Here is a 26735-nt window from a genome sequence, read left to right as displayed (position 1 = left end):
CTTATATATGAGGTGTACCACATACTATTGATCTTTGGCCTGACGTCGCCACACCACTGGCTGCTGAACTTGAGGCAGCCCCACAACCCCCAGCCACACCTTGGGCCGCCAATGAAGGCCATCTCTGCGAACAGTAGGCACTCTCGCCCAAAACTGAGATCCGTTTGCCTTCAGGGCCGGCAACACCCACACCCCCCACACCACCAACACCATTCGAAGAGCTGCCACCAGCTCCATAGTCTTTGGTTGGTGCATGTGCGCCACTAGCACCACCCACAGCACCCATTAGCTGTGAGGCCCGGTGCATTAGCGAGGGATCGGTGTTCAATTGCTTCTGCGATTTGGCCCTTTGCAGAGGCTGGATTTGGCCAACACCGCAAAATTCTGAATTGGCATTGTTGTCGGCGGCATAGTTCGACAGGGCACCACCATACAGTGAGGTGTTCATCAGGCACTCATCCGTTGAGCCCGAGCTGGCAATGTTGTTGACCGACTTATCCCAGGTGTTTTTGATGATGTTGGGATTTGAGTTATCAAAAGTCAGACCGGAACTGCTGCCACGTTTCACACCCAAGGCGGCAACGGCAACACTGGACAAACCCCCGGAATTGTGATGCAATGTGGCAACGGCATTTTGTTCGTTTTGTTTGCGGGCCTCGGCATCATCTTTCTCTTGGTCACGTCTGCGTTTACGTTTCATGCAGAATACCACACAGGCGGCAATGACAGCTACCAAAGGCATGGCCACGGAGAGGATGGCAATCAAAATCACCTGGCCACTGGTCAGGCCATCACTTCTAGGCTTAGCTTGTGTTGTAGCTTCATATTGCCGGGCATCATAGGTGGCTGAGGCATAGGATTCTTCATCACACTGGGGACCACGGAAACCTTGAGCGCAAACACATTCAAAGTAATTGACACGATTCATACAGGTACCACCATTGTGACAGGGCGAGGAGCTGCATTCATCAATGTCGACGGAACAATCCTTGCCAGTGAAACCAGGGCGACAGGTGCACTCATAGTCGTTATTCAAATTTCTGCAAGTACCACCGTTGGCACAGGGTTTGATCAGGCACAAATCCACTTTTTCAGTACACAAGGAACCCAAAAATCCGGGAGCACATTGGCATCTAAATTGATTGACCATATCAATGCAAGTACCACCATTGTGACAGGGATTTCCTTGGCATTCGTCAATGTTTTCTTCGCAAGAGGCACCGGTAAATCCGCTGGGGCATTGACATTTGTGCGAGCCATTAGGTCCTACCGAGCAAGTACCACCATTTTGACAGGGATTGGGAGTGCAGGTGTCAACATGAACCTCACACATAGTACCGCTATAACCATTGGGGCAGTCACATTGGAAACCTTTGCTTGTATCGCGGCATGAACCATGGACACAGGGTTTATCGGCACAAGTGATGACCTTATCTTCGCATAGACGACCAGCCCAGCCCTTTTTGCATTCACATCTGTAGCCACGTTTTGAACCATCTTCGATACAGGTACCAGCATTTTGACAGGGATTCACTTCAGCGCAGGAGTTAATTTCGAATTCACAATCTTGTCCTTGGAAACCGGCAGTGCAGTTGCATGTGTAGAGACCTTCACCAGTGTTGTGGCAGATACCATTGTTCTGGCAGGGCTTGTGGTTGGTGCAGTAGTTCAAATCTTGATTGCAGTACAGGCCACCCCAGCCTTCGTTGCAGATGCATTCCCAGGGTTTGGAGCATGTTCCATGAACACAGCCGGGATGAACTTCACATTCGTTGCATAGAGGTCCTTTCCAGCCAGATTGACAGCTAAAAAAAGAGAGAAGAGAAAAAATGAAAAATTAGTAAAATTTTTGAAAAAGTGAGAAAAAGGAAAACAAGAAAAAGAGAAAGAAGGAGAAAAAGAAGAAAAAGGGGAAAGGGAAAAAAATGGGGAAATTTCCGTTTTCTCCCACACCTAAATTGTGAATTTGTTTTCTCTTTTTGTAAAGATCATAATTTTTAATTAAGACATGAGTGTGCAGTAATGTGAGTGAGTTTTTAAGAACATTTATCAGACCAAAGCCATGTGTATGTCGTTTTGTCTGCCCGGCTCAACAACAACGACAAAAACGTTTTGCAAATGCATTTTTTGTTTTTGCTCTGTGCCATAAATAATGAATGAACAAATGACACACACAGGCCGTTGTTGTTGGTTGCTTGGATGGACAAGGCGGATTGAAGTTGAGCTGACTGGTTTCTGGTTAAAACCATCCCATGTACATACAAACATGCACAACAATATGCACACACATATAGAGGAGACATTAAATTAATCGTGAGAAATAATTTGCAAAAATGGTCACATATTGAAATAATAAAAAATAATACAACAACAAAAACAAAGATAGCTTTCAATATATGAAAATAGAACAGAAGAAATGAAAATATTTTTGAAGAGAAAAAAAATTTAAGAAAAATTGGAGCAAAAAAATATTCGAAAAAACCATTCGTTAAGCTTCATTACAAAAAAACGCCACTGGATATTCCTAAAACCATTGAAAATTTTTTTACCTCAAAAAAAATTTTTTTAACCATCATTTATTTCTTTCACACACACACACACACACTCCGTTTTGTTGGCCCCCAAGGGGGTTTATCTATTTACTTTCAATATTGATTTTTGTTGTTGTTGTATTTTGGGATTTAATGAAGCATTTCAAAAATTTTTTTTCGACTAATGAAGTGATCTTGTTAACAAAATTTGCAATACTTTCAAAATTGTGTCAAATGTATCAAATTGAAGAGATTTTTGTAAATTAATTGAAAAAAAAAATTGTGAAAAAAATTAAAAATAATTGAAATTTGAAGGAGGGCGGTAAATGCTTTGATGTTTGGAAGGCCATGGAGGACACAGAAAACAACAACAACAAAAATATTTAAATATAGAAAATATATCTATATATATATATATATATATATATACATTTTATATTAAAAAAAATATTTTTATATTTAAAAAAATATTTTTATATTAAAAATAAAATATTTTTATATTTAAAAATATTTTTATATAAAAAAAAAATATTTTTATATTTAAAAAAATATTTTTATATTTAAAAAAATATATTTTTGTATTAAAAAAAATATTTTTATATTAAAAAAAATATTTTTATATTTAAAAAAATATGTTTGTATTTAAAAAAAATTTTTTATATTTAAAAAAAATATTTTTATATTTAAAAAAAAATTTTTATATTTAAAAAAATATATTTTATATTTAAAAAAAAATATTTTTATATTAAAAAAAAATATTTTTATATTTAAAAAGATATTTTTATATTAAAAAAAATATTTTTATATTTAAAAAAAATATTTTTATATTTAAAAAAATATATATTTTATTTTTTTAAAAATATATTTTTATATTTAAAAAAATATTTTTATATTTAAAAAAATATTTTTATATTTAAAAAAATATTTTTATATTTAAAAAATATTTTTATATTTAAAAAAATATTTTTATATTTAAAAAAATATTTTTATATTTAAAAAAATATTTTTATATTTAAAAAAATATTTTTATATAAAAAATATATATTTTTATATTTAAAAAAAATATTTTTATATTAAAAAATATATTTTTATATTAAAAAAAATATATTTTATATTAAAAAAATATATTTTTATATTAAAAAAATATATTTTTATATTAAAAAAAATATATTTTTATATTAAAAAAATATATATTTTTTTAATTATTTTTTTAATTATTTTTTTAATTATTTTTATATTTTTGTATTTATTTTTATATTTTTTTTTCAATTATTTTTTATATTTTTAAAAAAAATTTTAAATTTTTTTACAAAAATTATTTTTTTTAGTTTTCAGTAGCAATTTCCATGTCACAAAATTAATAAAAAAAATCCAATAAATTATTTAAAAAAATTACGAGAGACCTCCAACACTTTTTTTTAAATGTTGTTGCTGCTAATTTCAAATAAATGATTTATGCACGATTTTGAAAAAAAAACTATTAAAGCCACTCATATTAGCGATGAGAGACGACGGACTCCACCACAAGAAGTTTTAAGGTGATGGTGGTGGCGCTGAAGTGTGCAGGGTGGCCAATTCCTAACATCGCTGCAGTATAGCTAATGGAGTGTTGCATGAACTTTTGTTTGTATATTTCTAGATAACCAGGCAAGTTTGCATATTATTATAATGCATCGAAGTTTAGACAGACAGGCAAGCAAAGCACTCCTCAATATTGGAAACCATGAAAGAAAATTGAAAAAAAAACTTTGACACACCTTATGCTGCAGTATTTAGTTCTCAATTTTTTTCTTCTTTTTTTGCCTGGTGAGGTGTTGGTGTTTTGAAAAGGGCATTATGCAGTAGAAAAAATCGCAAAAGACAAGTAGCTCTAAACTAATGGAAGTTTTCGAAAAAAAAAAATTGAATGGAATGTTCAAACAGTTTACAATTACATTTTATAAAAAAAAACTACTGCCATTTAAGCAAAAAGTAAATTCCCTCATATTTGTGTTATTAAATCATCGTTTGGAGTAAAAAAAAATGAAAAGAAATATAAAATGTTTTGCCAGGTGTAAAACAAAACCTTTTGCTGATTCAATGGAAATTTCAAAAAGGAGAAGGTTTCAATTCCCTGCTATCATCTTCGTTTTTTTTATTACAGTTTGGAAAACATGGAGCATGTGATTATTATGATTATATTTGAAGAATGTATATGTGTGTGAGAGTGTGTGCGACTGCAGATAATTTTCTGTCGGTTTTTTTTTGTGCTGAAATCTGCAAAAATAAAAAAGAAAAAATAGTTGTGGTTTTGTTTGTGATCTTTTTCCCTTCCCTTTCCACGATGATGATTTCAGCCAAAAAACGGAAATTACCCATTAAACACGAAAAATTATTTAAGCAATTTTTGTTTCAAGAAGAAGAAAAAAAATTACTTTGATCGAGAGGAAGGAGAAATCATTTCACCAAAAACAAAAAAAAAGAGAGAACAGGTGCTCGTCAGAAAAAAAACCAACCTTTGTTTGAACTTCTTTCATTACAACAAAAAATCGAAAGAAAGAATGAAAGAATTGGTAAAAAAGTGGTCTATTTGTTTTTGTTGTGGTTGTTTGGTTCGGTTTGTTCGTTCGTTTGCTTAAAAACGTTAAAGAATCCGCTTTATAGGCCGGGCGCTCGCTAGCTGACTCGAAAAAAGTGTGGGAATGTTTTAATAATTCTACACACATAACATGTCATAAAATCAAACAACTTCACTTACATATTCGACGACGACGACAAAACAAAGCAAGACATTTTATATGACAAAAATTGACGATGACCATGGAGACAAGCAGCAAACAAATCTGATGTCACACTACTTCACATGCCAAGCCAAGAGGAGTGCATGTGTTGTGTGTGTATTAAAAAAAACAAAAACAAAACTGAAATGAGAAGCCTACGGCCAAAGTAGGCTGCTTCTTCTTTAATGCTGACCAATAGTTGTAAACCAAAATGCGGGATATTTAAACACCAAAGTGGTGCTACTTTGTGCGACGTTGTAATCTTTAATGGCTTATGATTTACACAGCAAAAATATGGACAGAAATAAAAAAAATATAAAAAAAAATAAATATAAAAAAAATAAAAAAATATATAAAAAAAAATATATTAAAAAAAATATTAAAGAAAATATTAAAAAAATATTTAAAAAAATTAAAAAATATTTCATTCATTAAAAAAATTTTTCAAAAAAAAAAATTTAAAAAAATATTAGAATTTAAAAAAAATGTTAAAAATTAAAAAAAATAAAAGAAAATTAAATATTAAAAAAAATTAAAAATTAAAAAAAAAAAAAAAATTTAAAAAAAATTAAAATTAAATTAAAAAAAAAATATTAAATTAATCTTTTTTTATAATTTTTTAGTTGTCAAATTTATTTTTAATATTTTTTCAATATATTTTTATTTTTTTTTTTTTATTTTTTTTATTTTTTTTTTATTTTTTTGTTATCTAATATTTGCACACCACTGTATCAACTACAACGCCTTGTTTTAGTGGGAAAAAATACTACTTTGGCCAAATGCAAAGAGAACGCATTTTTTTATTTATTTTTGTTGTTGTTGTTTTTTTTTTATATGGAAAAGAAATTTGCCATAATTATGGATTTTGCATACAAAATTTGTTAATAGGTGAAGGCCCTTTGCAAGAACCAACAAACCAACCAAAGGAGACCCACAATCCATAGAAGTAATAAAAAAAAATATGGGAAAAATTCCCAGAAATTGTGGACATCATTTTCAAATGAAATGGAAAAATGAATTGATATTCCAAGGAATTAAAAAAAAGAATAGTAAATGGGAGGAGAAGGCGGGATAGAATAGAAAAGAACATATTTGAAAATGAAAAAAAAATGTTTTGAAAATACTTACATGCATTGATTTGGCTTATCACAATGACCATGTTCACAACCTTTGGCACATTTGGCTAAAATTAGAAGAAGAAGAAAAAAATTCGAAATTAATTTTTTTGATTTAAAAAGAAAATATTTATATAAAATTACTTTTATTATAGAAATAAAATAATTATATAAAAAATAAATATGTTTGATAAGAGTAATACCAAAAAATTATAAAAAAAATTATAAAATTTTATTTTTAATTTTTTCTATTTTTTTAATTTTTTTTAATTTTTTTTAATTTTTTTATTTTTTTTTTAATTTTTTTTTTAATTTTTTTTATTTATTTTTTTTTCAGTATTTCCCCTGAACAAAAAAAAAAGATTGAACATTTCTCATGGCCAACAAATTCTCAGCCTCGGAAATAAAAAAAGAAATAGATGCCATCATGATCTTTTCGGTGTGTTTGTTGCCAATATCAACAACAAAATGGCCAATAACAAACAACTACAACAACAACAAAAACATGTTTGAAGAATAGGCATCTGGTTTAAAGCCCTTTTTTGCAAACGAAAAAAAAAACAGTTTGGCTTAAACACAAAACGTGCCAAACGTTATGATCATCACCAAGAAGAGGGAAGGGAAAGAGAAACCCCGTCATAATGAAGTTAGGGTATTAGGAGCCTATTCCGTGTGAGTGTGTTAAAGGACTGGTTCGATGTGCTGGATGCTGGGATTTTTCATTCAAGGAATCTTTGAAAAATCTCTGGCAAAACGTGAGACATTAAAGATTCTTAAGAAGTAGAAGAAGCAGAAAAATTCAGGTTTTTGTGTGCGGAGTTATAATTTTTAGTGGCTTGGCTGGATGGCTAGGCTCTGTTGCTTGGCCATGTATGGGTGAGTAGAAGTATTGAACTTTTTTTTAATGCCAATAAAGGTAAAATGCTTTTAATTTTTTTGTTGTTTTTGTCTAGTTATTGCAGCATTATAGAAAGTGAATAGCAGAGCACAGCAGACTGGTTGGGTGGGTTTTTCTTGCTGTTTGGAAGGCTAGAAGACCATGTTTCTTGAAAAAGATTCACACGCCCTCAAGGATAATGGTGATGTGGTGTTGAGCAATGCAACTCATACCCGGTATAATGATATGTTGTGTTATAGGAAAAAATTTAAATTCCCAGGAATTTTCCAATTGGAATTTGTTCTCCCAATCTCTGCCGCCTAACTTTCACTAGGCCTTGAATGTGCTACACAAGAATAAAACCCAATGTGGAGAAGGGGAAGGGGGAAGTTGGCACTTCAAACTTGTTTCTAATTATGTTTGTCTTCAGAGAAAAAAAATCAATTGAAAATCAAACTAAATGAGTCATCAATAAATATGTTTTTGAAAAAAATTCAAATAAAATTAAATTATAATTACGAATAAATATTCAAAACACAGATCAATGAATGAAATCGTATTTTGAAGTACTGGAAAAAAATCATGTCATTATTTTTCTATTGAATAGTTTTTCGGAGTTCGAAGGGAAAACTGGTTTGAAGTTCAAATGAGAAAAAAAGCAAAATCGATCATAAATTAAACAAAGTAGTTACCGAGCATATTTTTTTCGTATTTGAGGAGTAGACATCAACACACCAAAGATTTATGGTGTGTGAGAAAATTTATTTATGGGGAGTTTTGAAATTCCCCCCACCACTCCTTATCCCTCCTGCTCTTTAGGGCCACTTTTTTCAAACAAAAATCAAACAACGGACAGCATCCGTTTAAAAAAGAAAAATATTTGAATGATCCCCCCCGAAAAAAAATCGACAACAACAAAAACCAATAGCAGAACAAAAGAGCTCCGCGCACACTCTCGGGCAACTACCATTCAAACCATTTGTTGTTAAATGGATGTTTAAGCAGCAAACAACAACAAACATGAAAACGACGAAGACAAAAAGAAGCCAGGAGAATCTGGAAAGCAAACAGGCAGGCAGGCTATCCAACTGGCTGGATGTGCAGCAAAGCCTGTTATGCTACCACCATCGTCATCCACAGCATGGAGATCTTGTTCTTTTTTTTTTGGTATTGGCTTGCCGTAAGGAGGAGAGCACACACACACACATAAAAAACATATACTTCTTGGAGTATAAAATAAAAATCTTCCCACGCCCGTATTAGGGCATTTAAAGGGTATGGGATGGGGAGAAGGAGGGAACACCATCATCAGCAGCAGGTAAAAATATGCCTTTACCAAAAAAAAAAAAAAACTCAGAATACCAATACATTACAGTAGTTTCCTGGCCACTAATACAGCAGCCATGGCAGCAGGCACTTTGTTAGTGTAATGAATTCTTAAACTCCTCCAAAAAGCAGAAGAAGCAGTAGAAGAAGGATGGATGGTTGTTTGGGTTCGGATGGATGGATTTGTGCGCGTAGTTTTTTCTTCTTTGTATACAAAAAACAAAAGCCGTGGAAAAAAATCTTTAGTTAAATACCTGTTTTTTTTTACGTGAAAAGGAAGTTTGTGTTTATCTCCAAAAAGAGAGAGGGAGATATTTCTTCTTGTGTGTGACAGGAACCCCGAAAAAAATTTGGGTTCTTATCTCCAAAAGACGAGCTCACAAAAAAAGAATGACGGATGTTGTGAAATTAAGCAAAAACTAACTCAAATAAGGAACAGGAAAAAAATGGAGCAAATTTTTTTCGAAAAATTAAAAAATTCCCAAAGTGGGGAAAAAATCTCCTTAAAGGGAAAAATGTGAAATTGAGTAAAAATCTCTTGAAATTATAAGAGATTATTGTAAAATGTATTCAAATCGAAAGAAAATTGGTTTTTAGAAAAATCCCCAAAAATACCCAAAAGTGGGGAAATTATTTCCAATGAAGAAAATTGAGAAATTTTAGCAATATTCAATTTAAACTCCATTAGAATGTTACAAAATTCCATAAAATTGCAAAATTTTTGAGTTTTGAAAAATCCCCAAAAAATACACAAAAAGTGGGAAAATTTTCCCTAGCCACAAAAATTTGCTATTTTCTATGGAAAATTGCAATATTTTAACATAAAATCGTATAAAAAGATTTAAAATTATAAAAAAAAATCATTTTTTCAAAACCGACCAAAAATTTTCAAAAATACCCAAAATTAAAAAAAATGCCCAATTTTTTTGAAATTGATTTTTCATCAAATTTTCTTAATTTTTTTTTCACTTCATGTTTGGGGGATACTTACGTTTCTCACAATAATCTCCAGTCCAGCCGGATAAGCATATAATTTCACCAGTTTCCGAGCATGTGTAATGGCCAAATTGATCATTACGGGGACGACATAAATTGGCACAGCCAGAACCATAGTAGTGAGGATCACAGGTTACACGAAAATCATATTCCAACCAGGTATATTGAGATTCGGATTTTTTGGTTTTCCATTCGGGTGAAACTTCCAAGACTTGTTGCACCGACAGACGTTGTATCAGTTGACCTGGAGAAGAGAGGGAAGAGAAAAAAAGAGAGGGTAAAAGATTAGTTTAGATAAGACAAAAATTGAAATTCCCATGATTTTTTCATGAGGAAAAAGAAAAAGATTAATTATGAGTATTAGAGGAGCAGATGAGGGTCCAGCCACACACACAAAAAGGAGGCTGGTCTGGTGATAAAAACTGTAGCCCCAAAAAATATTGAAGAAAAAAAAATGCAGGTAAATTGTAGAATAAAAATCCGATTGAGGTGAAGGGGGGTAATTTCAAAATATTTTTAAAATGTTATTGAAGGGATTTTCAAATTAATATTCCAATTGGTAATTGTTGTTGCTGTTGTTGTTATTATTTTTATTATTTGTTTTGTTACATTTAATTCCATGAACGTACTTTAAACACACTCTAAGCACACGTATGTATTGAAGCAGCCAAAACCATCATACCGAGCAACCGGACAGACAGACGGTCAAGTCTGCCACTCCAGTCAGTCAGTCAAATGAATGGTAGATATATGCTGGAAAGACTTTTGTATGGCTTACAATTTGCAACAGCACAGTAATAAAAGACAACAACAACGAGAAAAAAAAATTAACAAAAAATATATTGTTGTTGTTTTTGTTGCTGTTTTTTGGTTGAACAAACGATCGACATCATACAAAAACAAAAAAACCTACTCCGATCGTTCGTCGCTTGTATAACATTCAATATTCAGGTGTTGTGTATGATGAAGCAAGGAGGAGGGGATGGGGGGTATGTTTTTAAGAAGCAACATCTTGGCTTAACTCTCCTTAACGAAAAAAAACAATAACAAAAACAACAATCATGATGCCAATATAACTTGCCATGGTCTATAAAGTAAATTGCAGGTGCATGACTGGCTGCTTGAATGGTTGTTGGTTGCATGTGATGGTGGTGGTGGTGGTGGCATGGAGGTATAAGAAGCGAAAATGAAAATAACAACAAAAGAACACAACATAAATCTCCCGCAATGTTTACAACAACAACACGAACACCAATATATCCACTCGCATACTTATGATGATGTTCAACGAACTATACGAAAAAAACAAGAGGCAACACCGACCAAAAGAGCCTCAAAAAATACAAACAAAAAAAAGAATGGAAGGCAATAACTGATAATGTTGCATATGCTGTTTTGGTGATGATTTGCTTATAAAAACAAAAACAACAACTAACCACTACAAAAATATGATGGTTGAAAAAATAAAAGGGAATTTGAGAAAAATAAGTTAAGGCATAAAATTTAAAATTTTATAAAAAAAAATCTAAAAAAAAAAATATTTTTTAAAGGGACAATTTTAAAATGGATTCTAGAGGTTCTAAAAAATCAGGGAATTTTTTTTTTTTTTTGCTTGAAAATAAAAATTTCCCTTTAGAGAAAATTTTTTTAAAAAATTATTTTTAAAAGAAAATTTTTGAGCTTTTCACGGAAATGAGTTCCCGAGGTTTTAAAATAAAGAAAATTGCCAAAATTTTATTTTTTCCTACAAAAACAAAAATTTCCCTTCGAGGGAAATTTTCTCAAAAGACCGTTACAAATTTTTCTTTTACATTTTTAGGTTCCTAGATAAAGGAGATGATCAAAAATGCTAATTAGAAAAATTTCCCTAAAAATTTCCCAAAAGGGAAATTTTCAAATTTTGTTACAAATGGCTTCTTAATGCCTTAAAATGTTGAAATAAATTAAAAATAAAAAATTTTCGTTGAAAATAAAAATTTCCCTTGAAGGGAAATTTTGGAAAACTATCAGAAAAAAAATTTCATTGGAATTTTTTAAACACAAAACCTTAAAATTATGGAAAAATGTAATTAAAAAAAATTCAAAAAATTTCCCTACAAAGGAATTTTTGAAAATTTAAGAATTTTTTTGCAAAAAAAAAAAATCCAAAAAAATTCTAAAATGTGGTTTGACCACACACACAGCAACAAAAAAAATCAATTGGAATGTTAGCAATGTTGGGTTTCGGCATCTCGTTGTTGTTGCTGCTGGAAATCATATAAAAATTTTTCCTATTTTTTTGTGTAACTTCAAACAAGTTTTGTGGTGGTAGATTTTTGTTGTCAATTTTTTTCAATTTTTTTTTCTGTTTAAATGTCCAACTTAAAGATTAACTAATGGCTTAAATTCTTATAAACCACCTGTTGGAGCTGGCAAAGCAACCGGTAACCACCAATGCATGCAGCCAGTCCCAGACAACTAGTGACAATATATTTTTGTGGAAAAAATAGCAAAGGCAACATGTTGGGTCTGGCTGCCTGCAACCAACCAACCAACCAACGACGACGACCATTAACATTTATGCGTCGCTTTTTTCAGAGGTGGAAAATCAACAATTTTTGCGTGGCATTTTTCTTTGGGTGCTGGCCTAACTCCAATGACGACTGTGCCGTGCCGTTTGTGCCCAATTCAATTGAATTGGCTTTTGCATTGCTTTGTGGTATGACAGGTTATTAGAAAACTTACAATCTCTGGTATATCGGATTTGCAAAATGCAAACAACAAAATTAACGCACTTCTTTCCAGTACTTTGTGTGTGTGTGTGAGAGGTTCGATTTTTTGATAGTCGTCTAACAAGGAAAAGCGCGTTAGAAAACTAATTATAAAAAGTTGTTTGAAATGACAAGTTGAACATTAAAAGAGATTAAATGGCAGAAACCGGCTCAGGAAAAAAATTAAAAAAAAAAATAATTTAGGCTATGAAAAATAAATTCAAATTGGAAAACAAATTTTCAAATCAGAAGACAACAATTTTAAAACAAAAGATAAACCCTAAAATTCTTGGCATTGGAAGAACGAAATTTTTTTCCAATGAAAAAAAAAATCTCCTAAACAAAAATGTTCGACAGGCGTAAAGTTGCAAGGCAGCTTTAAACAGCGAAGGAACGAACGAAAAAAATTGACTGTCCAAAACAAAAAATTGTTATTGGCAACAGAAAACGAAAGACTTAAGCAACAAACCTGTATACCAGCCACACCATCATCAACAGCACCATCATCAAGAGCTGCCACACTCTTCTTCTTCATTTTCTGCGGACTGTGATGGGTCTGAGATAATGCTGATGGTGGCGGGTCTTCCGTTGCAAAAGTATGCGGGAGATCAACACGAAAAACGTTTAAAAAAATAAATGAAATTAATCCTTGACAACCACGGCAACAACAACTCGTAGAATGAAAAAAGGCAGATTTACAACAAAAATGTTGCATTACATCAATGATAAGCAATCTGGGAAAGGGCTATGGCAGGGGCAGGGCAGCCATGTAGTAAAAAAGGAAGGGAAGTAATTTATGGGACAAAAAACTGGGCAAAAGAGGAGAATAATTTAAAAAAAGTTAAAAATAAAAAAAAAAAAAAATTAAAAAAAAAATAATTAAAAAAATATTTAAAAAATAATTTAAAAAATATTTAAAAAATAATTTAAAAAAACATCTTTCCAATTTTGTAATTTAATTAATTTTTTATTTATTTTTTTAATTTTTATTTATTGTTTTTCATTTATTTTTTAATTTTTATTTATTTTTTTGTATTTTTTAATTTTTATTTATTGTTTTTTTTTTATTTTTTTAATTTTTTTATTGTTTTTTATTTATGTTTTTAATTTTTATTTATTTATTTTTTATTAATTTTTATTTATTTTTTAAATTTTTATTTTTTTATTTAATTTTTATTTATTTTTTATTTTTTTATTTAATTTTTATTTATTTTTTTTTAAATTCTTATTTATTATTTTTTTTGAATTTTTTGATTTTTTTTTATTTTTGAATTTTTTTTTAATTTTTTTGAATTTTTAAATTTTTTAATTTTTTAATTTTTTTTTTAATTTTTTAATTTTTTTAATTTTTTTGAAATTTATCAATTTTTTCAATTTTTTCAATTTAAAGCAAAATTTTATTTTTTTTTTTAGTTTAAATTTTTTTTCAATTTTTTAGTTGGCTTCCTCTTGGACATAAAGTTGTTTATTTTCCAGAGTTGTTGTTGGTTTTTTATGAATAAAAATCATGAATTGAAAACCTCTCGTAATGGGATATTTTGAACCTTGGCACAATACACCCAGAGGCCGGAAATTTATAAAACAAAAGAACAAGAAAAAACGTAAATGGAGAACCAGAAGAATTGGGGAGGATTTGAAAACAAAATAAGACACAAGTGTCAACATATCACATTACGAACCCAAAGAGAGTTAGGCAGGGAGGGGAGAGAAAAACCAGAATTAACCAGAAAACCCGGTTTCGAAAAAAAGGAAGCAGGATATGGTTTAGAGGGTAATAGGGATCCGGAAAAAGGATATAATATTAATAAACAAAAAATACTTACTGCGTGAACGAGCATTGGCTGTATTGTTGGTATCATGTAAAGCCTCCACAATTAAGGTAAAGGTGCCCTGTAAAAGAGATAAGAGAAAAAAATTAGATTACAAATTTTGTTATAAATTTCAAAATCAAAAACCAAACAAAAGAAAAAAACTTAATTTATGTAAATGCGATTTTATTTTCTTAACGCCTTCAACAAAAAAAAAACGAGAAGACTTAACAAATATTACAAAATTCAAAAAACGACACCCACACACACTCCAACAAAGTTATAAAACTGCAATCGAAGTCTTAGTAGTCGGATGAGATGTGATGATGCGCAGGCGCAGCCGCCGTTGTACATTTAAAATGCAAATGCACAGCCAGCAAGCAAAGCTGCTAGCGCGCCCTCAATTCACACTTGATTACACACACAGAGAGTAATAGAAAACTACTACTCCCCTCACATCTCAAGATATCTCCTCCTCCCCTCCTCGCTCTGATAACAACCATTTGTCTTGTTTGAAAGTATAAGTTATGCATGTGAATCGACGACTATTTTGAATAGACACGAGAGATGACACCACCACATAGCGCAAAACCAGACTCAAGAGGAGGCTTAAGCTTGGCAATAAATAATCCGACAAAAAACAGCAATAAAAAATGCAGAGGTGTTTTTGGTAAAAGTTTCTTTTTGTAAACAGCTTACATTTAGCTAATGACAAATTTTATTTTATCGGAGGAAAACTTTCGATTTTCATATTACAACAACAATAAAAATATTTATTTTTTGATAAAATGCAATTTGAGTGTGGGTTGCAATTTTGTGTGTGAGTGTGTGTGGAGGAGGGAGAGGAACAAGTTTGGCCTAAGTGAAATTAATTTTATTTAGAAAAAAGATATAGAAAAAAATATTTTTTAATAAATGAAATTAATTAAAAATAAATGAAAATTGAAATTTTTATTTAAAAAATATTGAAAAATTTATATTTTTTATTTTTTTTATAACAAAAAAATAAAAAACATTTAAAAAAAAAAATTAAAAAAAAAAAAAATTAAAAAATTCCAAAAAAAAAAATTATATGAATGCCAAAAATATATAAAATATGTAATAATGTCAAATAAATAAAATAATTTTATAAATCCCTTTAAATTTACACAAAAATCCCAAGGGGGGATTTTTTATTTTTACTTCAAAATTGTCAATTTTAATTTTCTTGTGTTCAAAATCAATTTTTATACGATTTTATGCAATTTTTTGCAATTGGGGATTTTTTCCCCACTCAGGGGATTTTTCCCCGCCGACGGGATTTTTGAGATTTTCATGGGAAATTAATTTTTCGAGCTCTAGAATCTAGAAAAAGGCTATTTTTACTTTAAAATTCCCAAAAAAAACAATTTCCCCATATTGGGGATTTTTTTCTTTATTGGCGGGATTTTTGAGATTTTCATTGGAAATCAATTTTTCGAGCTCAATAATGTAGAAAAGGTTTTTGTTTCTTCAAAATTCCGAAAAAAACTATTTTCCCCACCAGGGGAATTTTTTCCCCATTTCAGGGGATATTTGAGATTTCAATGGGAAATTGATTTTTAAGGCCCAATAATGCAGAAAACAATTTTTTTCTTGAAATGTCCCTAAAGTATATTTCCCCACTGAGGGAATTTTAACGGCCTTTCAGGGGATTTTTGATATGGATTTTTAAGGGCTTGGTGTAAAAAAAAAATATTTTTTTCCTTTGAAAACTAAAAAAAGTTTCCTTTGAGGTATTTTTAAAAGGGGAAAAATATAAATTTTTAAATTGTCATTTTTAATGGCTTTTTTGTTGTTGTTCTGCCACTACTTTGTTGTAATGTTAAATTGTCACAGCTGATGAAATGAAATAAACAGAAAACTATTTCCTTTCGTTAGGCATGAGTTAAATTTTGTAAAAAACAAAAAACGAAACAAAGAAGTAGAAAAGAACTTGAACCTGAACGTCGAAGAAGTAGAAGAAGAAATAGAAGGGAGAAAAAAACTCCCCCTTTTTGTGGCAGGCAGCGTCATTACAGCACGTGTTTTTCGTACGTAATGGAACATTTCATGATCTCTAGAGTATTTTTACTTCGCTACAATTAAAGAAAATGATCGGGGAAAAGAAGAAGAAGAAGGCGGCGGCGGGAGGGATCAAGAAGAAGAAGAAGAAAATAGTTCTTTGTTAACAAAATAACTTTACTTTTGTTGAAGTTTAACGCTTCAGTGAAAATTTGTTAAAAACAAAAGGTACAGGGAGGGGGGGAAGAGGCATTAGCATTTCATGCATGGTCTTCCACACCTTCCCTGAGGAGGAAGAGCAGCATGGTGGTTTCTTTCATACAGGTAGATAGATTAGTTGCTGTTATTTTTTTGTAGTTTTTTATTTAACCGTTGCAGCTCAAACAAATTCACTCAAGCCTTACACTTGAACATGTATGATGGTTGCTGGTGTTGGTTGGTTGGGGTGATTAGGTTTTGTTTTTTGTAACGTCTTTTCTCCCCCTTACCTTTAGGAAAAAAGTTCAAGTCATGCTTGCTATTAGTTGTTGTCATCATTAGTCTTGAAGAAATTTTCTTTCTAGAAAAGGGAGGATTGATTTTTTTTTTCGAAAAAAAAATTATGAAAAAATTTACATTTTCATAAAAAAAATATTGTAGAGAAATTTTTTTGAATTACCACCACGTGCCCTGCTAATTAAATTCCTTGACCTAAAATCCAAATAGATTTTAGCATGACTGACTTCTTCTGGAAATGATAATGTGGCTATTTTTAGTTGCCTTTCAGAAAATCAAGGGAGAGGAATGGTTGGTTGGCTGGCGTTTGGCATCAAGCATTGTTTGGAATGCCATCAGCATGCAATGTTGCCTGGCTGGCTTGCTGCTATTTTCAGAATCAAGAAAACCAACTCTTTATCCCAAAAATATACAACTTCTAGAAGGGGTGATAATTCCAACTCCTCGAAGGAGGATGAGATGAAGGTGGTGGTAGGTTGGTAGATACCAACAATCTTTTCCATTGAACTTTACACTTAAGTGTATTTTTAAAAAAATAATTTACATGGCAGTTGTACTTCTCGACATGTCTGCCAAGCAGCCAGCCATCCAACCGATTCGATTTCAGTTGTTAATGTCTTGAAAAAGGGGGAAGAGAGACATTCAAAAGAATCCAAAGGGAGCAACATGTAACTTCTTCTTCTTTGGCTGGATGGCTAAAATATCCGCCTGACAAACAGACGTCGCCGTTTTGCATGGTGTGGTGTGGTGTGGTATGGTGTGCCACCGCTTGCTGTCTGTTATTTTAGTGTCATTGATAATTTAAAGCTCCTGCTGTCTTTTTGTGCTGCTGCTGCTCCTCCATTTTCATTTTTAAAAGATGTTGACGCATTGATATAGCATCTTGAAACACGCGATCATTTGTTGGTGGTGTTGTTGTTGTTGTTGCTTTTTGTTGCAAATTAATTTTTGAAAAGGAAATATATTTTCCTCTGCTCCCTCGCTCTCTCCTCCCTCTGTCATTTGGAATAGGTGTTATGAAAGCAGAAATCTGCATTTGAACCTATTTTTTTGGCTAGGGATTTTGCAGTTGTGTGAATGTGTGTGTTTGGCCCAATGTCTGCTTGATTTCCTGTCAAGCCCCTTTTAACAAAAAAAAAAAATCAATAACAAAAATATGTTTTGGCATTTACCTTTCAATTGCATGATTTTAAGCTTGAATAAAAATCCACAAAAACCTTTCAAAAAATTTAGTTTAAAAAATTCCCCAATGGCAGCAAAGCGTTAAGAATACATTTAAAAAATGAATTTTAAAAATAGCTAATGTTACCCAATCAAAGCCAAAAATATGTTTGATGTTTATCAAAATAAAAAAAATTAGAATTTATAAAAAAAAATTCAAAAATCCCCAAAATCAAAAAATCCCCACTAAGGAAATTTTCTGGTTTCCAAGGGATTTTCAAAATTCCTTTCGCAATTTAATTAATGAAAAAAATAAATAAAAATCAATAAAAAATTTTCAAAAATCCCGTTAAATAAAAAAATTACCACTCTGGGGATTTTTAATTTTTCAGGGGATTTTCAAAATTTTGTTTAATTTCTCATATTTAGCCATAGAAAAAACATTAGCCGTGAGTAATTCAAAAATCCCCTGAAGTGGGGAAAAAATCCCAGAAATGGGGAAAAATCCCGAAATTTTAAAAATTGCAAATTTCACCAAATTTTTAATATAAATGTTTTTCAATACCAAAATGACATACAATTCGTAATTTTCTAACGGAAAATATGGCATTTCCCCCGTTGGTGGAAAAAAGTAACGTATTTTTCTTCAACTTCGATGATGGTGGTGGGCTTTTTTGGGGTTGAAAAAATATCATTAAACACATTTTTATGTGTCACTTCAAATATTTACATTATAAATAATATGAGCGCGCACGCGCTACACTATTACCACCATCATCATCAGAAAATACTGCGCGCAAAGCCAGATCGCCGCCTGGCGTTGTTTCTTATCGACTCAGTCAGACAGCAGAGTCATTTTAAGGTTTACTTTTAATAGCTGACAGATGTTTAAAAATATGCTTGTTGTATGTTTCAACCCTGTGTTCTAAAGATACACAAGGCATGGCAGGGCACCACAGAGAGGGAGAGAGGGCACCAAACCCAACTCTCTATATACAACAGGGTTATTTTATTTATATAATATAAAAATTGATAAATGCTGGTGCAAATAATATTACATATCAAGAAGTGTTCTTTGAAAGGGGCATATGTTCAGGTTTTGTTGTTCTTGGGAAGCAAGGACAACAAAAATTTATTTTTTTATCAATGAAGGAGAGATAAAAACTGCTCAAGAGGAAGAGATAAGCAAAGATTTTTTTATTTACTTTTGGCAAATTAAAAACGCAAAGGGAGTTCCATTTTATGTTATTCTTTTTTATGGCCACAAGACCACAAGGGAAATAACAAAAACTGACTGGCTGACAGACAACTTCTAAATTTAGAAAAAATGCAAAGCAATGCCACAAGCTACTAAATTGCCTCACTCTCTGAGAGAGCAGCAACAGGAAATTTTCTTTTCAAAACAGCAAAAATTATTGTCAATACAATTTTCTGGTGCGTGTGGTGTTGTTGTTGTTTGTTTCTGATTTTCTATAAAATTAGGTTATTTTCGTCTTAGGAAAATGCTTCCCGTTTTGTGCGTCTAAAAATATCGAAAAATTTTCTTTTTTGTTGTTGTGTTTACTACTTACCGGCCATGCAAAATTGAAGGCAAATTGTATGGGATTGGAGAAATCTTTATTTTGTAGGGCCTGTGAATCGGTTAAATTAACGGAATTTTCACCCAATACAGGTGTCACGACCACACCATAGGTACACTGTGATGTTGTATCGATTGTCGCTTGATAATGTTTCAGACACACGCGAAACCATGTTTTACAACCGCCAATACATTTACCCGTCGCCGGATCCGTTTGCCCGCTACAACAGTGACCTTCACTGTCGCGACCGTAATCATTTTTGAAATATTTTAAACGTAATTCGAATAGGCCGGATGATTGAACCTGGAATTAGAAAAAAAAAATGAAAAAAATTATTAGAAAATGTTAACAAACAAAATAAATTTTAAAAATCTTAAGAAAAAAATTTTTGGGAAAAATTTCCCTAGTGAAAAAAATTTTTGGGGGAAAATTTCACTAGTGAAAAAAATTGGGGAAAATTTTCCCTAGTAAAAAAATTTAAAAATCTTAAGAAAAAAATTTTGGCGAAAAATGTCCCTAGTGAAAAAAATGTTGGGGAAAAATTTCCCTAGTGAAAAAAAATTTGGGGAAATTTTTCCCTAGCAAAAAAAATTCCAAAATTTTTAATTTTAATGTCAAATAACGAAAATAAAAATTGGGGAAAAATTTCCCTAGTGAAAAAAAATTTGGGGAATATTTTCCCGAGTGAAAAAAATCGAAAAATTACATTTTTAATGCAAATGCTTAGAAATTCATAAAAAAAACAAAAAAAAATCAAATTTTGAAAAAAGTGAAAATTTTCACTTGTCGCAAAATTTTGGGGAAAATTTTCGAAAATTTTTATTTATTTTTTTCTTTAATTTTTCTATGAAAAATAAATGAAATTCCTTTAAAAGAAGGATCTTCTTATGAATTTAAGTTTTTGTTGTTGTTTATTTTTGTTAAAACTTTGCGGTTGTGTCGTTTTTGTTGTTGTTTGAGGGAAAAATTCCAGCTTTTGCAACAAGACGATAAATCTTTCAGTATGGTATTTAACCAAAAATGCTACAAAACTGCAACAAAAAGCCAGGCAGGCGGACTGGCGAACAACCAGCCAGCCAAGCCACAACCAAAGCCAGCCAAAGGACAACCCAGACCGCGACCAGTCGTTTCATTCTTGGCTACATTTTTGTGTTAGTCACAGTCACCAAAAAAAAAAAAAACACAGATGATGATGGCTGGCAGACAGACATTAAGCTGCTGGTAGCAAATGTAAGAATTTCAAGAAAGCCAAAACACAGAACTGAAATTCCTGGCAAAAAAAATGTTTTTTGAAAAATTTCCAAAAATCGAAATGTTTATAAATAAAATAAAAAAATATTAAATTTAAAAATATGACCGTTTTGTCGGCCATTGAACAAAATATTATTGCCATATAAATTATTAAACAAAATGGTTGGTTAATTAAGGCAAAAAAATAAAATCGAATAAAAACATTTTGTTTATGGCCAAAATATGTGAAAATTATTGTAATTTTTTTTAGGAGGGGACCTGATTAACAACAAAATCGGACCAATCGATATCCATATCGTTACCGCGCTGTAGCAATAAAGATGTCTCTTAATTATCAAGATTGAAATTCTGAATAATTTAAAAAAAAAAATTTTGGACTTGTTTTTGTGTGTTTTTATTGCTGTACGGCTGTCAACAACTGTTTCAGAATACAAAATGAATTTCAATTTAATAAATGATTTATAAAACCTTAAACTTGTTGTTGTTTTCCCCAACCTCCTCTGAACTCGAATGAATAAAAACAAAAACGTTGGATGGTGTAATTATGACACTTGTTGGAATGAAAAACAAAGGCATTTAAATGGTTAATTAAGTTAAGCCGTATATGGTTAAAAAGTGTAGCACACAACAACAACATGAATGATGTCTAACAAGTGTAAGAGTGGCCAGAAAAAAATAGGCCTTAAAATGGAGTAAAATACTCTTGAGATTATGTACGTACGTATGCCACAAGATTTTTTTCTTATAACTGTGTTTTCGAAAAAAAATCGTAATAAAAAAATTACCAAGAAGAAAATGACAATTTAATTGTGTGCACAATGTTTAAAAAATAAAAAAGGCCGGTAAAAAGCGAGAGGTATGAGACCCAGCCAGCCAACAATTGTTATGGAGGGGAAAAAGTGCTGGCCGACCACACACTTTTTAGCCATGTGAGTACCTTTGTTGTAATAAAACATGATAATGACTTAATTGTTAATTGTTTTTGATATTTTTTTTCGAATGAGAATTTTAATCCCAAGGAATTTAATGAAAAAAATTAAATTTTTTGTTTTAAAAATTGTAGGAATTTTGGATTTTCTATTAAAAATAAATTGAAATAAATAAGTTTTATATTTTTATATTATATTTTCTTATTTTTAATATTTTTTATTTATTTATTTAAATTTTTTTTTTGTAATATTTTTATTTTTTTCTTCAAAATTTCCCTTTTTTCTTAAATTACTGTGGCGCCTAAACCTTAAACCATTTATTTATATAATGGACTTAAAATCTTAAAAAAAATAAATAGAAAACAAACCCCATTTAAGTAACAAACATGAATCATTAACGAACGAAAAATTCCCAACCAAAAAAATCGTTAACCAAAACTCCCTTTACAAAAAAATAATAGACAAAAAATAGGCCCAAAAATAATAATAATGATGGGCAAACTCCCTACCCAACTAAACCAAACTAACACAACAACAACAGTAATGTTGATGAACGAACGAACAAACGACGACAGCGGCGGCAGCAACAGTCGTCAGCCATCCAAACGAGAAACAACTAAACAACCTTAAGACAAAAAAAACACAACAAGAAGAAGACGAAGAAGAAAAAAACACTACAACATTAACTTTAGAACACAGCAAGAAGAAGAATAAGACAACAACAACAAACGTTATAAAAATGTGTAAAACTCCTCGATTTAAGGCTAAAAACAGCAACGACAACAAAACACCAAACAACAAAAAAACGAAGGCAAGAGATGAACAACAACAACAACTACTTCTTTTACTCCTCTAAGCAACAGCAAGACATATGGACACAACAGACAAGGTACACGGGGACCAAAAGCAACAAAGAAACGACAGACAGCCAACCAGCCAGTAAGACAGGACAGACGGACAGACATACCAACAAACCAACTAACAAAAGTGATCCAAGCAGCACACAGCCAGTCATACACATTTTGCCTGTTGCTTGTTGCTCTAACTCCTCAATATCATCATATTGCGCTGCTGGCTGGCTGACTTGGCTTGGCTGGCTTAAGCACACACAAAGCTTTAAAAATAAAATAACAACAACAAATACGACAACAACTACAGCACACAAAAAAATGTTTCAAGTAAAACCGAATTGTTTCCCACGGCATACGATTTGCCGGTCAACATACATATACATTGATGACGATGACGATGTAGACGGCAACGATCGTTGTCATCATCCGAATGATCATTAATGGCTAAACATGATTATGCAGTAATATGAAAACAATAATGAAGCTCTCGCCACTCTCAGAGAGAGTCACTTCTAAACGGATATAATTTGCAAAGACAACACAACACGAGGCAAGCACCAGCAATACTATGCACAGGGAGTTTGCTATTTTTGTTAGCCTCTTCTTCTTGTTGCCACCATAACAACAACACGAAAAAACTGCAAAGCAGATGATGATAATGATGAGGAATAGGAAAAACAAGTTTTCAATTTCATATATAAATAATATGATTACAAACTTTTCTACAGCTGGCCTCATATAATCAAGTTTCTTCTTTTGCACTGCAAATACTCTATGGCTTGCTGTTTCTCTCTCTCAGTAACGACTCTCATTCAATTCTATGATCGTGAAAATATCAACGGGTGTTTTTGGTCGTGTTATTAAAAGCCTTCGGGCAATAAAGCAGTTATAAAAGGAGGTGGTGGTGGTGGCTGGCTTAACAGCTGTATGTTATGTTATGGCAACCAACCAACAACAGCATCAAGTGTATGCATGAGCATGTGTGTGTGTTTGTTGTGTGTGCATGATTTTGCATTTGCAAAAACACACTGAGGCAGGCACTGTTATTGATATTTCGTTAATGAATTGTGGATGGAAAGAAGAAATACATATTGAACAGTGTTCTGTAAATGAACATAACAGAGAACCGATATAATGTGTGTGTGTGTGGCAGAAGAGAAAATGTAATTGATTTGAGAGTAGTTGTTGTAGTAATATGGTGGGATTGTGTTAGGTGTTATCTATTGAAGAGGAAATGCAATGCATTTTTTGGTGGTAGGGTAAAAATATCAATTAAGGGGGATTTTATGGTAATAAAAAAATGAGGAAAAATATGGAAAATTATTAAAAAAAAAACTGGGGAAAAAATAGAAATTAGAAAAACCAAAAATGGAAAAAAATTAAAATTCAAACGAAAAGTTTGAGGAAATATTTTTTTTTATAAAAAAAGAATATTTTTTTGGATTAAAAATGTTGAATATTTGAGCCATATAAACATCAAAACAAAGTAAAAATTGAATTTTTCTGTATTTAAAAAATACTGTTTATTTTCCTTTAATGGAAGTGATGCAAATGTGGTATAGGTTGGTAATGTGGTATAGTCACTTTTTTTGTAAACTGAAAATTTTAGAATAACTGAAACATGTTCTATAGTTTGCTGTTCTCAAAAAAATAAGATAGCAATGACCTGTTTAATTTATTTAAATCACGTTGAGAATCAGTACCAAAAATAAAATTTTTCATGAAATTTACTTTTTTTCGGTTGAAGTTTAAAAATAATTTTTTGTTTTACGGATGTACTTTAATCGTTATTACTAAAGCATTAAAATAATCAGTATAAATTAAAAATCAAATAATATGCGCGATTGCACCATATAATCACCAATTTGGAAAAAAACTAGACATTTCTTCAGTAAACACAAGTGTAGGTAATGTGGTATACCTTGGTTCTGCATGAAAAAAGGCCAGCACTAGACAAAATCTCATTACTATGTGAAACATTTGTACTCTACGAGAGTCTACCATGAATCACAAGGATGAAAAACAAAGGCTATGAGTTTTAACAACTTCTCCATACAAAAATTAAATATTGACATGTGTATACATTATTATATAATAAAAATTTAAGTTCCACTCAACGTATCCGTTAAAAATCTTAACAGACATAAATCTCGAGCTAATTCGCATTCATTAAAAACAATAAATTATTTAAGATATCAATTGGAAGTGAAAATTATACTATACCACATTAACATCATGTGGTATACCACATTACCTGCACTTTTTTTTAAATCACTTTTTATGGGATTTCAAATATTTTCTCAAATATCTCTTAAATTGTTAGAATAATATTATTTTCAAACTGATACATGGAAAGACAACACATGTAGCATGTTAACTGCAAAATTTCAATTTAATCGGATAAAAAATAAAAATTTGGCAATCTAAAAACAAATGGGTATACCACATTTGCATCACCTCCTATACCAAAGAAAAATCGTGCAAAAAAATAGAAGAAAAAATCACTCAACCTTAGCATTACCAGTTCTTTGATTATAATAATATTTTTCTTTTTTTGCCATGAAAGAAAAACAAGAAGAAGAAGAAAAAAACAACAATTAATGAAGTAGTTGTAACAAAGAAGAAGAAGAAGATGAAGAAAAAAATTCAACGCTTGTGACAGGTTGAATTAAAAAATAACTCTAACAAATAAATTCAAAGAGGGACGGGCGAAGCTAAGCTACCTGCCACACATGAAGTTTACATTAATAATTTATAACAACAATGGCAACACACACCACAGTTATGTGAAATTAAGCCATGGAAGAAAAAAAAACAGAAGAAGAAAAATTATGATTATGAGATTTAATTAGAAAAGTTCAAGTAGGAAGAAAATTATTTCAATTCTAGCACAAATATTTTTTTCAGATAACTGTAAAAAGTTTTGAGCTCTTTTTTAGAGAAAAAATTGAAGGAAAACATCTGTTGTTAATTTTTTGCCTACTTATGTCAAAATATAATTTAAATTTAAACTACATGTCATGCCTGTTTTTTTTTTTTCTTGAGTGTGACAAGTTAAGGTTCCAGCTGCTAAGTAGAAGTACAAAAACAAACGTGATATAAGACCGCAGGAGATATTTTTTGAAGTATGAAATGTGCGTACCAGAGAGGACAACAAGATAAAAGACCTGCAACAATTAAGTGCCATGAAGAAGAAATACACACATATTTCGTTTGCAACAGGAGGCCGACACAGGGCTTTTAAGTATCATCCTCATCATCAGCCTGCCTGCCTTACCACCAGCAAGCCAAGCCAACCGTCTGTGGAGCCAAGGCAACAACACATGCAAATGTTTTTTTTTTTTCTTTTTACATTTTTTATGGGCCCCAAAGAGTTTGACTTACTTTAAGCCAAAAAAAAATATAAACAGGCATTGCCGATCATGTTGACCTACGCAAAGAGCCTGACAAGCAGAAACAACAACAAAAACAACCAGCTTATATCATTAACAAATTAAGTAAAAAGCAGATGTTTTTGCTGATGCTTCTTCTTATTCAAGGAAAGAAGCAGAAAATTGCCTTTAAGAAAAAATTGTTTTTTCAGTGGCATATGAAGTGAAATAAAGTTTTGAAAAGCAGCTTGAAGGAAGACCAAAAACAATATTTTCTTCAAATATGAAAAAATAAAAATACCAGGGAAAATGTTGAAATACAATTTTTTAATATAAAAAAAAAATTGTGAAAATTTTCAAATTTTTTGATAATTTTTATTTTTCAAAATTTCAATAGAAATTTTACAAAAATGAATGAAATTTTGAACATATTTGTGAATTTTTCAAAATAGAGTTTGAAATTTTCTATTTCAATTTTTCCAATTTTTATTTCTTAAAAATATCACAACTTCGATTTCCCCCGGTTGTGATATTTTTTGGTTATTTCTACCAAAAAAACCTTTTTGGGGGAGTTTTTTGGTAATTTTTCTACTCGCCGAGACAGGTAGATTTTTTTGCCCGGTCCATTATTCTAGTAATGAAAACCCTATTTGAGACATGTGTTTCCGGTTAATTGTTGCAAAGGAAACACCCTCTCTTCGTTTCTCCTAAAACAATAGAGGGGGTGGTGGAACGAAATAATGATCGATGATGTTTTCGGTAACAAAAAATTAGAAGTTTTCCAAAATTTTAGGAAATTATTTTTTTTTTTTGGGATTTCGAAACTTACCTCATGAATAATAAGGGATAGCACCAAAAAGGCAGCTAATAATAATTTAATCCAATGCATTTTGAAATTTGGAGGTGTTTTTTT

At 31.1% G+C, this 26735-nt stretch overlaps 1 protein-coding gene across 1 annotated transcript; it reads right to left on the bottom strand.

Moving 5' to 3' along the window:
* LOC133334473 (neurogenic locus protein delta) lies at positions 1-26735 on the bottom strand. Its single transcript, XM_061542767.1, has 6 exons — positions 26652-26735; positions 19412-19723; positions 14178-14244; positions 9600-9848; positions 6419-6473; positions 1-1805 (listed from the first exon to the last, which is right to left on the bottom strand). The coding sequence occupies exons 1-6, from the start codon at positions 26709-26711 to the stop codon at positions 2-4; spliced, it is 2547 nt and encodes an 848-aa protein (XP_061398751.1). The 5' UTR covers positions 26712-26735; the 3' UTR covers position 1.

The sequence above is a fragment of the Musca vetustissima genome, unplaced genomic scaffold (assembly GCF_032173495.1).
Source record: "Musca vetustissima isolate MV318-11 ecotype Yass unplaced genomic scaffold, APGP_CSIRO_Mvet_v1 utg8115, whole genome shotgun sequence".
Taxonomy (NCBI): domain Eukaryota; kingdom Metazoa; phylum Arthropoda; class Insecta; order Diptera; family Muscidae; genus Musca; species Musca vetustissima.
The sequence above is the reverse complement of the archived record's forward strand: the minus strand, read 5'-3'. Positions and strand labels throughout refer to the sequence as shown.